General features: G+C 40.2%; 1 protein-coding gene across 1 annotated transcript; it reads right to left on the bottom strand.

Annotated features, from left to right (window-relative positions):
* Nucleotides 1-9,779: 9,779 nt before the first annotated feature.
* Nucleotides 9,780-15,918, bottom strand: LOC149843765 (S-type anion channel SLAH2-like). The gene is made up of 6 exons (XM_090001921.1): nucleotides 15,909-15,918; nucleotides 15,569-15,751; nucleotides 13,746-14,282; nucleotides 11,200-11,970; nucleotides 10,861-10,892; nucleotides 9,780-10,492 (listed from the first exon to the last, which is right to left on the bottom strand). The coding sequence occupies exons 2-6, from the start codon at nucleotides 15,734-15,736 to the stop codon at nucleotides 10,180-10,182; spliced, it is 1,821 nt and encodes a 606-aa protein (XP_089858047.1). The 5' UTR covers nucleotides 15,737-15,751; nucleotides 15,909-15,918; the 3' UTR covers nucleotides 9,780-10,179.
* Nucleotides 15,919-16,187: the final 269 nt, after the last annotated feature.

Below are 16,187 nucleotides of genomic sequence, written 5' to 3'. Positions count from 1 at the left end.
GCCATTGCGGTTGAAGGAAAAGTTATATAGGACGACTATTAGGCCCCCTTTACTATATGGTACAGAATGTTGGGCTGCCAAGAGACACCATATTCAAAAAATGAGTGTAGCTGAGATGCGTATGCTTAGATGGATGTGCGGAAATACAATAAAAGATAAGTTTCAGAACGAGAAGATACATAAGAAGGTAGGGGTTGCACCCATTGAAAATAAGATGAGAGGGAATCGTTTACGGTGGTTTGGACATATTCGGCGAAGGCCTAATGATGCTCCAGTTAGAAGGATGGAGAAATGAGAAAATATATTAGTTAAAAAAGGTCGGGGTAGGCCTAGGAAGACTTGGATGGAGATGATAAGAAAGGATATGAATGCTTTGAACCTCACTGAGGACATGGCATTGGATAGAAATGATTGGAGGAGAAGGATTCATGTGGAAGACCCAGAATGATTTTCTTTGTTGGTTCATATCGCTGACCCCAATTGTTTTGGGATGAAGGCGTAGTAGTTGTTGTTGTTGTTGTGAACTTCTTCAAAACATCTATTTTTTTAACTTAAGGTAGTATAGGTACCATAAAAACTTATTCATTCAATAAAAATTAAGATTTTTATAAAAAAATGAACCTCAATTCTACGGTAAATACTTTTAAAACGAGCCTTCTTCGTACTCGAAGATAGTGTAGTCTCCCAGTTAACAATTTTCATAAATTTACATTGAATTACGATCAAACACAAACCAGTTGCAGGAGTAAAAAACAAGCGGTGAGGGGAGAGAGGGATAAAAAATTACATACTATTATGGATGCAGCAGACACGCGAAACACCGTCCGCCGCATCCAACATTTGTTGGAAATCGCTGTTCCCAGCGAGATTTTCGTCTGAATCCCGCTAGGAACGGTGCATCAAACATACTCTAAGGATGTGTTGTAGTGTTTGTCCAAGCTTGGATGAAACATGTCTCCAGGACAAACAAAATAGTTGTTTTTTCCAGGACACTATCCAGCAGGATTGTTGTTTAATTTTTTGTTTTTTGAATACCATTCCCCTTGCCTTGAACGAAAAAAAACTGACCCGCTCATCTGTTGTTTGATAGGGACAACATTCCGCACGTCCCGCGGGACGCGCTTTCAAGCGTGCCCTAATGTGCACTCAGGTCAACCACCTCTCTCACTCAATCAAAACCCATAGACAGGTTTTGCATAGTTTGTTTGTTAGGGATCATAACTTTCATCTTGTTTTTTGAAGTAAAATCATAATGTTTTCAGCCATAAAATTTTGGTACATTTTGGACTTTATCTTTATAGTTCTTAAAAATCTTTTTTGACATTGTAATCACATTATCCAAAACTTATGCCTTTATCAAACAAACCTTGTAAATCACATCAATTATAAGGTTTTCTTTTACCATCTGATCATTTGATTGGATGATCCAAGGTGGGTGCGCACAGGCGGAGTGGGGAAGGGAGGGAGAAATTTGTAGATGCAATTATGTGTTCATCTTTTCTTTCTGTTTAAATTTCTTATGCGATTAGAGCATACATGAAATCTTCTATTTCCTTTTATGACAAGGTTTGTATAGACACAGGGTTGAATGAGATATAGCTAGCCCTATCATAACCAAGGGGTCTCAAGTTCGAAGCTTGACTAAAAAAAAAGGCAACAAAGGTTTTCTTCGTGTTTTTTTTTAATGCAGAAATTCACGTAGCCTCACATCTTTTTATTAATGTGTCATTTCACCAGAATTGCACTTCCATCGTTTTCTCTTGAATTTCCAAAAACAAGAATAAAAGTAGACATCTACTAGTTTTATATTAGTCAGGATCACGTATTTTTAATCTTCATCCACTTGATCTGGAGGACCCTAGATGATTGATAACCATCATGTTTAGGATGTAGCATGAAACATGCCGAGATTGAGAGCTTGACCTCCCGGCTAGCTACCGGTGAGGTCCCCGTGGTGGTTCACTACAGTGCCTGGTGGTCCGAAGACCACTGGGAGTGTATGGTTCATTGTCTGGCCAATATGTAGAATTTGAGTGTTCTACAGGGTTGCTATGCCCATAGATGACTATTACCGGTATAGCCAACCTAGTGATAGTTGTGTGAAAGAGAGTATTTGAGAATAATAATGAGGGTAATTAAAATATACAAACTTTTGTGATGTATCGAGAACTAAACTAAAACTAGGAGCTTAGAGCTCACTGCAGTTGTAAGTTAATTGTTTATTTACTTATAATTATTCCTTACTGGGTTGTAGACTCACTCTCATTTTTATTTAATTACAACTGTAGGTTCCAAGCATTAGATCAATCACTTGTGAGCAGTTTTTTCCGTCTTCAGCAGAGCATTGGTATATTTTACTTTCCTTATCATTGAAAATAATGTAATTGTTTTTCTTCTGTTATGAATGATGAACATTGTAAGTAAAAGTTGATTATGAAATAAAATGAAAAGTTTTTTTTTAGCTACGTTTCTCTCTGTGTAAACTTTGTACTATTTCCCTCTGGGAAGTAATACCAACTGAACTCGAACTTCTGAGGTTCCAGATCGGGGTGTTACAACATGAACTGGTGAAAGATATGTGCTTTGCGGCTCAATGTACGTTGGATAATATTCTTCATCAAAGCCAGCAACAGCTTCAGACGCTATAGTATAAAATAGAGGTGGAAGTTATTCCAAGGAATCCTGTTTCACCACACTAACACCAGCACAGTTCGCCATGAGAGAACAGAAGTACGTGCAGGGCATCAAGAAAGCAAATTAGACTCTGTTTGAGAGCCTTGAATCAGAGGTGTATTGTGGTTTCCCCCAGTGCTCTCACACTCTTTGCTGTTTGGGAGCAATGATGTTGCTGAAATACTGCATTGGTGATGGAGTTGGCGGTGCGAACACCACATTTCAACACCATTTGAAAGATGATGCTTTTGGCAAACCCATCCTCAACACCACATTTTGTCAAAACCATATTTTGGCAACACATGGAAATGGTGGTTTCATCTCAATGTAAGGCACCCCAACAGAGCCTTCATAAGATTGAATCTTTTTAAGCCAAAAGGAGTGAAGAATCATTTGATCAATAGCAAGCATCTAAACAGAAACATGAACAGATGTCTATTCCTACAGGAGAGGGCGGGGGAGTCACCATATCAAAGAAGAATGCACTATCAGACAGGTGAAAACAAATCAATACAGTAAGAAGAGCAACAAAAAAAAAGATTATACAGCAATATGGTCACCAGATTATTTCATACAGGCCACCAACTTCACCTAGTTTGTGATCAAACGTGCTCCCAGTTCTTAGTTACATGCAGATAACCAAACCAAAAAGAACATATGGAACCTGAGGAAGTGATTTTACCTATTGAGATCAATGGAAGAGAAAGATAAATAAATAGAACACCCACAAATTGCAATCTACCATTAGCAGAAGGAAGCTTCTCCAGCTCACACACTAAAGAAATCTACTTGGGCAAAAAGAAGATCACAATACTCACTTAGAAACTGGGCATCCCCACTTCAACAAACACATAGCAAATAATATTAGGTGTGATAGTGAAAGTGCGTCATTTAAGAGGACAGCAAAACACCTATTGGTAGAGAAAGCACTGGCACTGGGACAAAAAAAATCTCAGCTTTTGGGATGGTACTGTGGCATTAGAAAATAAATTAAGGCTCTGTTCTGAAACTAGTAGCAGGAATGGGAAGTGGGAGGCTCCTAGAGGTGGTAGCTGTCAAATCCTTAGTTTAAATACAATGCCACTTCTCATCCAAAATGCATTAACTCTCTCATCCCTGACCAATTTTTTGACAAATGTATTAACTCCTGTCCCAATTCATAGATTCCAAACAGGTAATTAACTAACAACTGTGCTACTAAATCGATGATTCGATATCGCATCGTCGAAGAGCCTAATAGATCGGGGTAATGGTCTTTTTTTTCTTTTTCTTTTCTTTTTTACTGCACACCCATTTTCAAGATGAGCTTGTAATGCATACCAACAATGAAACGTGTGACCCAGCACAATTAGATTTATGGAGCCTACACATTTATATTGGATTCAGTTTCCAATAACTAAAATCTCTCTCTTAACAACCAAATATATAAAATAATCTCCAAAGGCGTTTGGCTTGGTAAGATGAGCATAAGCCACTAGATCGATGATCGAGGTTCCATTCTCACGGGCGTCACCCCTTGCGTTATTAAGTCAAAACAAGGCCATTCTTTGGAGTGAGGGGTGTGCCACGGGTTTACTCCTGTAGGTTGGCGGGCATGGCGATCAGGTCTCTTCCTCCCCAGTGGTTTCTCTGTTCCTCGTAGAAATATATATATATATATATATATATATATATATATATATATATATATATATATATATATATATATGACCATCTTCTTTTGTGAAAAAGGTACTTACCATGCACGTAAATTCTCTCTCTCTCTCCGCCTTTCAGACGTCGGATCTGGCCAGAGGTGGGTGCCGGACTTCCGCCAAACACTCCTCCCCCCCCCCCCCCCCCCTCTCTCTCTCTCTCTGTCGCGCTCTAAGGTCGAAGTTGGGCTATTACCTCAAATGCGGACCCAGCCTGTTTCGATCTAACACAACTCATTTTTTATGCGTCCTTGGTTGTTTCTGGTTTGATGAGCTTCCGTTTATAGATGCAAACCTAAGCATAATATCGAGGATGTAAACGGTTAGAATTCAGTTAGGATGTGGCCAATACCATATTTGACTAATCAGGTATGGCTAAACGGATTCAAAATTAGATTTAGATTCAGATGGTGAAAAAGCTCATACCAGTTTCATTCAACGTCATACATTATTACTAGAGTCGACTCAAACCTAAAATAGTAGTATACTTCAACCCAACTATACCTAATCCATTCATAGCCCAATTCAACTAATTAACTTTTATAACGATATATATGCGTGAAGCAACATACCATGGTTTTAGTTAGGTTGGTTTTGGTTTTTGTAAGAGCTTAAATAGCTCAATTGGCGCCATCCTTCGTAATTCTGGAATCTTTTGAAAATTGAAACTTTGGGAAATCATTCTTTAGGCTGATCTCACGATCAGAGGGCCTTGTGCTCACTCTTGGCTAGTTGAGATCAATTTGATCTCACTAGAGGCTAGAGAATCTTCACTGACCTCTAGTTCGGCCATTGCCTTGCCTACTGGCCTTGCTTTAGATTTGGGGCACATTCCGGCAAGCTTCGATCCTTCTCCACCAATGTGAGGGCTTGAGGAGGCTGAGAAAGAACGGATTCCTACGGTGAAGCAACAGCAATTGGCAAATTCACAGCAGCAGCACCTCCACCGGCGTTCCATCGAATTCCGGTTGGCTTCTAGCTCTTAGATCTTGTGAATTCCCTATTTGATTGAGCTAGAATGGATGTTTAGAGGCTTAGATCATTGGAATTATGCATGATTACTGTTTTGAGATGTATTTAAGGCCTGAGATTGAAGAATACACGGTTAGATCTCCTTGATCAAATGTGAATTCCATTTGATCGGCGATAGTTTGAGATTTTCAGGCCAAATTCTGGTCAATCCAGGAATCTACGATTAAATCCGAGAATAGATCGATGATCCTCGTTTCGAGAGCATCAAGATCGACTCCTTGATGGTGTAAATCAGAGAAGTTGAGTTTCGGGCCCTCGACGAACCACATGCATAGGCACGGGTTTGCGCACAACAGCCTAGCGTCCTTGTGTGCCGTTTTCTGGCGTCTCTTTGGTGAATTCGCCTGTGTTTTTGAAAGATCCTTCAGCAAAATGCTCCTAGAGGACCGATCTCTGTCTAGGAGAGTTGCCTCTATCACCTTGAGTGCCGAGGACATCCCAACGCTTGCGCGCACAGCCTCTGTGCGCCTATCACTGCACGATAGATGCCACGCCAACTCTGGTGTTTTCGGCCGATCTCTGCCACTTTTGTCGGTACACTTCTTATTTCAGCCAGCAACCTATTGGTCGCTCACCTAGTGGGCCCCATACCGCACGGGGGAATTTCACTTATGCGCCCTGCACTGTGAGCGCCTTCGTTTCAGCCGTGCACAAGCCTTGTGCACAGTCTGTCAGCGACCACCCGCGGCAGCACCTTCAGAGGTGCCTATCCCTACACAGCAGTAGCACACATTCCATGTGCATTTCATGCGGCAGACCAAAGCTGTGGTAGTCAGCCAGCCTAGGCAGCAAACCAATGTGGAAAAGCCCTGGGAAAGCTAAGGACCGAGTGATTCCCTTGGCCCTTGTGAACCTCCCCCAAGGTTTAATCGCCTCAGTACATTGACGGGTGATTCCCTTGTAAGGAGTGTTCCCGCAGCTGCACATTGATCAGAGGCGTAGCAGACACAGGTTTGTCGCACACAACCAACGTAGCACAGGAGTAGCAGCAGAGCGTGCATAATCGTGCACATACTAAAGAGTATGCAGCAGTGCACAGGCATGCACCTATGCCACAGTGTCACATTTTTTCACCATTTCTTTTCTAGCGCGGAGAGGGCGCCTAGCAGCTCTTTGAACTGTGCATGCAGCTTGCCTTAGAAGCAAAGAGCCAGGCTGTGCATATTTCATCTTAACACAGAGGAATGTCTGAAAGCAATAGAGTCGAACAGGTCGATAGTGGGGCGATGCCAAAGCCTTTAGTGTATAAGCGTCCAAGCCAATGAGGGATGGGTTTCGTCTTCCTGTGATGAGCGCATAAGCAACCGAAGGTTGTAGAGCCAGCTACGTATCCGAATAAACATCACAGACATTAGAGTGATCATTAAGTTCTCAAGAAGCACCAAACAAGTGTCTTAACGATTCGCTCACATACACCAATGAACGGACGAAAGGCCTTTGATGAGTGTAACGCGGAGTGTTTGCTCTGTGCACACGAGAGGACGGTTATGTGTTTGGATCTTAGTATCATCCGAGTGAAGGGATGGCACATGGCCACGGGTGGTAGAAGAAACCCCAGTAGCATGGAACATGAATTTGAGCATATGCACTTGAGATGCAACGTAATGCTTGCGTATTAAGTTGCTAACGAGCATGTTGTATTGCCTCGTGTCACCGTCGCATGTCATAGTCATCTTCATGAGCTTTCCACTTAGCAACACGCGTGTCATTATAGGCCCCACCGCAATGTACACATGTACACCACTTTTGGCCGGTAATGAATAAAGTTCATCACAATAGTCAGCCGAACCTCTGTGTGACACTCTTTTGGCACATGTTTGTCCTCAAATTTTGAGATTGTATAAGGACCTGTGTGTCCAATTTTGGCCCTAAGTAGGGTTGCATGCCCAAATTTGTTGAGCTTGTAACCTAGCTTTAGAGCTAGACGGAACCCTCAGCCATTCAGCCCTGTACTGTAATCTTCTGTTCTTTTGTGATTCGTTCTCCACTGATCATGGTTAGACTTCCTTGCTAACGTACCTCTGGGCCAAGAAGCAAGCGCAGAGGTCAAGGAGTCCTAACGTGCTTTGGTCTTGTTTTGGTTGACAAGACTATATCCAGCTCCCGGGATGCCCTAGCCCTCGAAGGCATGAATTTGCCCACAGATCCTAAGGGGATCCCATCACACGCTGCAGTGCAGCGACCGGTGGATAACCAACATTCTTAAATCAAATGTAACCATTTACAAGTTTTAGCCTTAGATTCAGAATTATTGATTAAAATTATACTAGACTTGCATAAGCACATTTTAGACCTTGGCTTGGTTACATCAGTCATTATAAGGATGTAAACGGTTAGGACTTAGGTAAGATATCTGAACCCATTTAGCCTGATTCGATAGCCAAAGTTGGATCGAGATAATAATTGGATTCATATTCAGTACTAAGTTGTGAACCTAAATCTGATTATGAATTCAACTAAGATTCAAATTCCAATGCATATAAATGTCAGATTTTAAGGTAGTCGAATCCAGATGCAGTTTTAGTTGATGCCTATCCAACTCCGAATCCAGGCAGGATTATGGTAGGTCCGATTAGCTTGCACTCCATAATGCCTAGATCTGACCTGAGTTGGGCATCCTTATCAGTCAATGATCAATTATAGACTCTGAGGAATCATAACCAAGCTTGTTTCCACCTTGCGCAAGGGGTGGCGACTCCCTGGGGGTAAGGGGTAAGCACACAGAGTTTTATGCTGCCAGGACAGGAACCGTACGTCAGGCAAAGCCAGTGCCGCTATGCCTCTGATCCTGGGGATGGTTTCTCCATGTAAATATTAAAAAAAAAAAAAAACTTGTTTCCACCTAAGATGGAGAAGTTCGAGCCCAGTAACCAAATCGTGTAAGTAGAATTCCTGAAGCCCCACGCGCAAGGCAACTCAATATGGGTGAGTGAACTTGTAGTCAAATCGTGTTCAGTGTCTTTTGGCCGAGGAAAATCTCTCCAAATTTGAAAAAGCATATAGATTTTTTGGAAAAAGTACCAGTAAAATTTGGACAAAAAATGAAGCCATATACAAAATTTTTAGAATATAACAAAATTAGAACTAACAAAATTGAGTTAAAATCTCATTAAAATCACAATAAAATAAAATATATAAAAATTCATGATGATTTTTTCATTATTTCCGCATAAATCAGAATAATTCAAAATACCAACAATATTTGTGATATAAGTCCTTATCTGTTTAATTATAAATTGGACTACAAGAAATAGAGATTCTACACAGAACTCTTGAGACATTGGGAGACTTTAAGTGCTTGAAACCTTTTTTTTTTTTGAAAGGCAAGCTGGGGTTAGGCAGACCCCCTACCAGTTACACTATACCCATAGGCGGAGCCCCCGTTGGTAAGTGCTTGAAACGTTTCCTCTACGTAACGGCACCAACCCAAATCCAACCAAGATGTGCAAGCCATTCTATAGATTGGGATGGATCTGATCCCAGATCATATTACAAATAAACTCAGGTTGGATTAGTAACCGGGAAATATTTATGCCTGAAAATCTTATGCACCAAGGCTCAGACCAGATCATACATGGCTAGGTCCACATCTGGCCACAGGCAAACGTTTGTGTGGACAGAACTATATAGAACAATCTTGTGTGGACACTGCTGGCTGAGCGTAGAGGTGTCCTGAACAGGATGAGTTTTTGTCCCAAGTGTTCTGCTCCTTTTTTTCTTTTCAATTTTTTTGGCTTTATCCCAGGTGTTCCGGACACCACTGCTCAATGGGAGGGGTGGAACCCTACAGGACACCTAAAAATTGTCTTGCTTGTTTACGTCGAGCACATGGGGCATGAAAAGCAACGACCCGCAAACATTGCTGTCCGTGCAATGAAACACCCATTCAGATCCAAATAGAGGCAAGGCAAAGGGCAGATAAAAGTCACCTGATGTATTTAGGGCCCCAGTTACTTGATAAGGATAAAAATCAAGCAGTTAAAACAGATAAGGTCACTGAGAAAAAAATCCCCCTCAATAGGAAACTCCAGTGTCAAATGTGAAAGGAAGTTAGACTCCTTCCATAATGGCTGATCTCACGTTTTGGATAAACCAAAAGAGTTAATGTGAGATCAGAATTATTGTTTTTGTATTAGTTTTGAAAATTGTTATCATTATCTTCTTATAGTTATCGTGTTATAAAAAACGTGTATTGAACTGGAAAGTTTTCATAACTATTGTAACAAATTATTTTATATAATAGAGTGCTCGATCCTCTCAGTGGACAAGAGAATGATTATCGAGATTTGTTTATCGAGTTTATAGTTCTTTCATCACTTCCCATAATTAATATATATATATATATAAATGAATTTAATAAAATATTATCTCCCATGGACATGATAACAAAATTTGTTCTGGTACTACACCCCATGGAAAGTACATCACATGCAATTGCATGATACATATATGAACGTAGAAAGGAATTACAGATATACGATAATCGCTAGCATTTACATAACTTCAAACATCCTGACCAACTCAAGTTTGGAGGTTGGCTGGTTGGGGAGTTAACTCAAGCAACTGCCAATCAAGTTTTCTTTTACTTCCCTTTGTCTACTCGGTGTGGATGGAGTGAACCGAGCTTTGAAGTCCATGAAGTCATTGGTTTTGAACTGCACATTGGTCAATTGAAGCACCAGTGATGTTTGATTTGCACAAAGCAGTAGCAAAACGTCATATTCATAGTTTTCAACCTAGATTTGTAACTTCCGGTCCTTTTTGTGCTTCTTGACAATGTTCAGCAATTGGACGCCTTGGCTTCAGTGACCAGGATGTCTGAGAGTGCTGGTTTTAGATGCCAGTTCTTCTTGCCTGTTTTCATCCGCTTCTCAGTAATGGCAATGGCTATGTCATTTGAGAAGAGATTGCGAAGGACAAAGGCATGGATGACAGTTGAGATGAGTAAAGCCATTACTGTAAGAGAAGAAATGGAGGATAGCACAACAGAGAGAGCCCGAGGGATAGCATGTGTAACTTCACTAGAGTACGTAATTGTTGCAATGGAAGCACTGGTCATTGGAAATGTATAAGCCCACCACGCCAACGAGAACCTACAGCATAAATATCTACGTGTTAGAGATTTTAAAACCCAACTCTAGGTGGACATCTAGCTTAGAAACAATACCATGCAAGACACATGATAATTTGGTAGACCAGTTACTGCCTTTGAAACAACTAGATTGACTCTGCTCCAAACTCAGACATGATTCAAGATGTATCTGAGAAAATGGTCCCAACAACCAAATCCATGGAGCAACTTGACCTAACTTTCATGAGTCTCATCAACATCTTGAATACAAATCCTTAATTCAAATGTCAGTAAAGTATAATGCCACTTTTAAGATGAATTACACTAAACTGTGCACAAACATGTACAGAGAAACATAATTCTGAAAACAACAAATGAAAGAGAAAGTACCTGAATCCACGAAAGAAATTAATCCGAATAGCCTGCACATGCAAAATAACTTGTTAAAAGAATATCTTACTAGAAAAACACCATAACGGTGCAAAATTTTAGGAACACAGAGCATATGAATTTAGGATTGGAAGCTCATGAATCCCATCAACTAGATGTGTTTGCGACCTCAGGAAATCACCTGGGATCAGAAGAGTCCATGGCAGAGCCAATGCTCTTCTATGGACTTCATGATGTCCACTCCTGGAGCAGACAAGTCTCGACTCGGATGGAGGTCAAGCAGCCAAAGCCTGGGGCATGGTCATTAAAAATGCACAGCCAACTGTGTAGAGATTTTACCAGTGAAATATAGAGAAACAATGCGATAAAATATAAGATCCTTGAAGCATAGTCAAAGTCCCCCTGGATCCGAGCCCATGCCATAGAAGCAACACTTGGCGCTGCAACAAACAGGAAGAATACTGGGTGGAGGTCTTTGGGGAGCGTCTCATTGGTTGGCAATCTCTGGTACAGTGTAACAAATAGCACTGCATAATGAGCCAAACCAATGGCAAAGAAAAACATAGGCCCTTCTTTCAGTCCCATGGATGCACCCAGCAAAGCACCAACAAAATTTCCAACAATGGATAGATGGTTTGATGGATTGGCAACTTTGGACAGTCTGCGTTGGCCTCCAGACATCCATTGTCCATATATCTTGAGTTCAAGACAGAAAATTGGAGTCATCAAGATGTACCAGAGCACAGGATGCAAGTTTTTCGCAAACAAGGGAGGCAATCCCAGGACTAAGAACAATAATGCTATCCATGGTGCAAAGAAGAAATTGACACGAACTGGGTGGTAGTATTCGCGTCGAACAGCTTCAAAGTAGAAGATGAGTTTCAGACTGTAGATGGTGGAGATAATTGCAACGACTGCAGCAGAGGCAAACCAAAGAACCTGGTTTATTGTGGGGGTTACATGCAGGAACTCTGTGGAAGGAGATGTTGATAGTGTCTTCCATAGGATAGCTTGGCTGCTAAGGCCAAGACAGATGCCAAAGGAAGAAATTGGAAACCTCAGAAGGAAGGGCCACTTTTGATCTTCAGGAAGGATTAATTCCTCTGCATCCTGAGGAAGAAAGAAAGTAATTTCATTAGTACAAGTGCCAACGGATTTTGGCCTTCATTATAACAGATTCAAAATTTCAAACAAGTTAAAAAATTTAAATCACATTGAAAATTTTAATCTAAGTCAAACTTTCACCTTTTCCTTCTCCTTTTCCTATTCTCTGTAATTAGAGCACAGAAATGAAAAAGATATCAAACTCATGCATGTATGATAAATTGCTCCACTTGTTAGTAATACTGCTACATATGCTTTGTGGTTCATAATCCAATAATATGCTTTCTTCTGTACTGCATGACCAGTTGGCTACATTTTCTTCGACTTATGATGCTACATGTATTAACTAGATTGAGATAATCAAATGTGATAGACGGGATTGATGTTATGAAAAGAGAACCAGACTCTGCTGCATCTCGACATAAACATCTTCAAGTGATGAATCAACTTGGTTAGAACATTTTGGTTACCATTAGTTAGAATAAGGCCAGATACATACACAGGTTGCTGATTTGAGGAAATATCTGCTCATAAAATATCACTGATAAGGATAGGTGGACATCAATCATGTTAACAGGACAATAATGTGCGCCTACAGAATAAGCAAAGTCGGTTTCTTGTCTGAAGAGGTGACAACTAAAGCATGCTAGTGCATTTTGATCTTTCATATACAGATTAATACATTCAGCTTCGAAAATGAATTTTACCATCAGGAAATCATAATCTTTAAATTGACCTAGACTTGGAGATTTACTTGCATATCCTTGTCCATGAAAAAAGACTGCACCTTTATCAAGAATCTCAACCTAGTCCCTCATTTTCCCCAGAACTCCCAATTTTTTTCTGAAATAGTGGATGCAATCATGCTAACAAGTAGTGATTTCCTCACATTTGAACTTGTCATGTGCATATAGCAGAATTCCTATTTTTCTAGCACTTTCTTGGTTTAAACTTTGAGACACAATTCATCAAGACTCACCTGGAAATCCTGCATGAACACTGAAAATCATTATGAAACCTGTACATGCAACTGCCACTCACAAGTAGTGAAGAGTGCTATGTGGACTGCATTTGGACTTCTCATGTGCATGTATTAGAATTCCTGATTTTCCAATAGTTGCCCACTTTCATAGACCTCCAGCTAATCAGAAGGGAAGTTAGGTGACACAAAAAGGTACGGATGCAGTGAGGAGCAAAAGAATCCCTCTGAAGATAACCAAATTGATTCCGGATTTGAAGAACATACTTATAGAACACAAAAATGAATCACAGTTAAAGAAAAAAGAAATCAAAAAAGACTTCAGAGCTTGGTTTGAAACTGATGACAATGATTTCGGACCACCAAAGAGGACAGATGGGAGGTTGTCCTCAAAAGTACCCATGCTTTCTGAAATCAATGTGCATAGCCTAATGAAGCAGCTTTTTCATTTTAAAAGATCTTCTCTTCAGTAGGCAGATTAGATTGAAAGCATTAGTCAGAACTTTATGTTTCAACTAAAGATTAATTTAATAAGAATCAATATATCAGTTCTTTATCAGGTGAAAATATCTAGACTTATCGCTCAACAGTCTTTAAAATGTCAAATACAATACTCTATACAAGAGTGGTTTTGCAACCCTGCTGCTGGGAGTAGATTTGCTGAAACCATCTTGGACAATTAAAACAAAAGGCATGATTGTACTATATAAAAAACTTGTTCCAGCTAGGTTCTGATCTTATTTTCATAATCAGCAAGTAACAAGAAAATCTCAGGCAGAAAATAATATTTTATAGTTAATACCTTGAGAGTTTCAAGTTCAGGTCCTTCTAATGCATCAAAATACCGATCCACTGGCAAAACCTCGATTTCATGGCCCAGCGAGAAATCACTACATGGTTCCTCTTCCTGTGGTTTGCCTCGCAGTATGGATAACTGCCTCTCAAGCCTTCCAGACCAGGTTTTGAAGGAGTTAAAGGATTTCATTTTGCGCCTCTCACTCGGGGAACCAGTTTGGCAACGGTTTAGTCGATCTGGAAGCAACCCCTTTGAGACTGCATCTGCATATGTTGTGCCTTTTGGTATGGGAATGGAATAGAACTTCGCCTGCTGGGGCTGCTTCACAGAAGCATCACTTGAATAGGCAGGTGGTCCAGCAGTGGCATTGCTAGCAGCATCCACATACTCAACATCATCAACAGAAAATCTCTTAGCTTTCTCCAAGTTTACTGCCAATGGAGAGGAAGGCATGCTGATAGAAATTGAATAAAAATGGTTTGGAACTAGTAATGAAGATGAATTGGGGAAGTGAGCAGATGGTGCTGAGTCTGCTCCCATTTCCTGCAACAGAATAAAACCAAATATGCTTATAACTGAGACCGTGGGGTAAGTTGCTAGTCCAAAACATGCATATATATATATATATATATATATATATATATATATATATATATACTAGCATGTAAAATGAGGTGTGCCCATGGACATTTTGAGCAGATGAAATATCCGCACGTGTTCTCATGGTCCAGTGCCATGGCAAAAAGGATGAAAATGAATAACAGGCCAAATAGGTACCAATTTGATACAAATGATGTCTGGAGATTAAGTAAAGATTTCTCAATATCTTATTTTGCTAAAAAATAAAAAAAGATCCTGGTTACAGCATAGAGCTAAAATAGAATACATTCATTGAAGAAACTTAAAAGTATGTCCTCAGTTAGCATCTATGTTGCAAGGTACAATACAGCAATTTCAAAAAACGAAGGTATGAAAACACGGTTATATATATATTGTCTACCAAGCTTGGATAGGGGTTTTCAGGTTGTTTTTCAAAAATCTGTCCCTAGATATGTGTTCTGCATGATCCATTTGCTAGAAAATCACACTTTGATGAGGGTTTTTTTGAGAAAAATAATTTTTTAAGTATTGAATATTTTTTAAAATTGTAGACCATTGATTTTTGAATCTTATAAAAACCTAACTGGTGTTGGAATTGGACGACCCAAAAGTCTGATTCTCACAAAATTAAGATCACATCTGTATTGTCAGATTTTTAAAAAAATAGAAACAATCTTTTTAAAACTCAATAGGCACGAGGTAGGCACAAAAAAACATCAGGCACCTACTCATCACTATATATATAATAGAGTTTGGGTCTTGATGTTTTGAAGGTCCTCGCTTAGATTATATGTGGATCTATGGATTAAAGCAAGTGAGGACCCAACCCTTTTATATTGACATCCAATATAAAACGTAAAGGGTATTTGTAACCTCTTTCTCTACTAAGAAAAACGAGAAAATCAAGACGAAAAGGAGGGGCCAAGTGGGGACCCAGCCCCCACCGCCTTCCAGTCTCTCTCTTTTACTTCCTCTTCCTCGTTCTCTTTGTCTTCTTCATCCTTCTCCTCTTCTTCATCTTTAGTCTTCTTCTTTTTCTTCCTCCTTGTCTTTCTTTCACAGACATAAAAAAAAAAAGATTGGGTCGGTGTACTCGTGGCGTACCCGCACTGTGCCGGTACCTGCTCCCATGTCGACACAAGTACGCCGACTACTTTGCCGTGTCCCGGTTACATAGGTTAGCATGGGTTTCTTCCAATGAGTCTGTGAAAGGACAGAAATTGGCTTACTTTTGCCAAAACATGATCCGGTGAAGAACGGGTACTTGGCGGATCAACCGTTGGATAAAATTCTTCATCAAATCCAGCAACAGCTTCAGACGCTATAATCTGAATCAGAGGTGGAAGTTTTTCCAGGTCATCCTGCTTCTCCATATTTGCACTACCACAGTTCGCCATGAGAGACCAGAACACCTACAGGGCATCAAGAAAGCAAATTACAGAAGATTGCTTCTTTTAAGCCAAAAGGAATGATGAAGAATCATTTAATCTTCAGCAGAAATCTACACAGAAACATGAACAGGTGTTTATTCCCATAGAAGTGAGAGGGGGCGACGGAGCCACCACATACACAGGAATTGCAATATCGGCCAGGTGAAATGACGAGTAAGAAAAGCAACAGAACATGCGATTATACAGCAACATGGTCACCAGATTCTTTCATAGGTCGCCAACCTCGGCTAGTTTGGCACAAAACATGTTCCCAATTCTTAGTTACAAGCAAATAACCAAACAGAAATGACATAGGATCTGAGTAAATTTTACCTATTGAGATCAATGAAAGAGGAAGATAAATAAACAGAACATCCAGAAATTCCAATCTACAATTAGCAGAACGAAGCTCCTCCAG

The sequence above is a fragment of the Nuphar pumila genome, chromosome 3 (assembly GCF_984573655.1).
Source record: "Nuphar pumila chromosome 3, dmNupPumi1.hap1.1, whole genome shotgun sequence".
Taxonomy (NCBI): domain Eukaryota; kingdom Viridiplantae; phylum Streptophyta; class Magnoliopsida; order Nymphaeales; family Nymphaeaceae; genus Nuphar; species Nuphar pumila.
The sequence above is the reverse complement of the archived record's forward strand: the minus strand, read 5'-3'. Positions and strand labels throughout refer to the sequence as shown.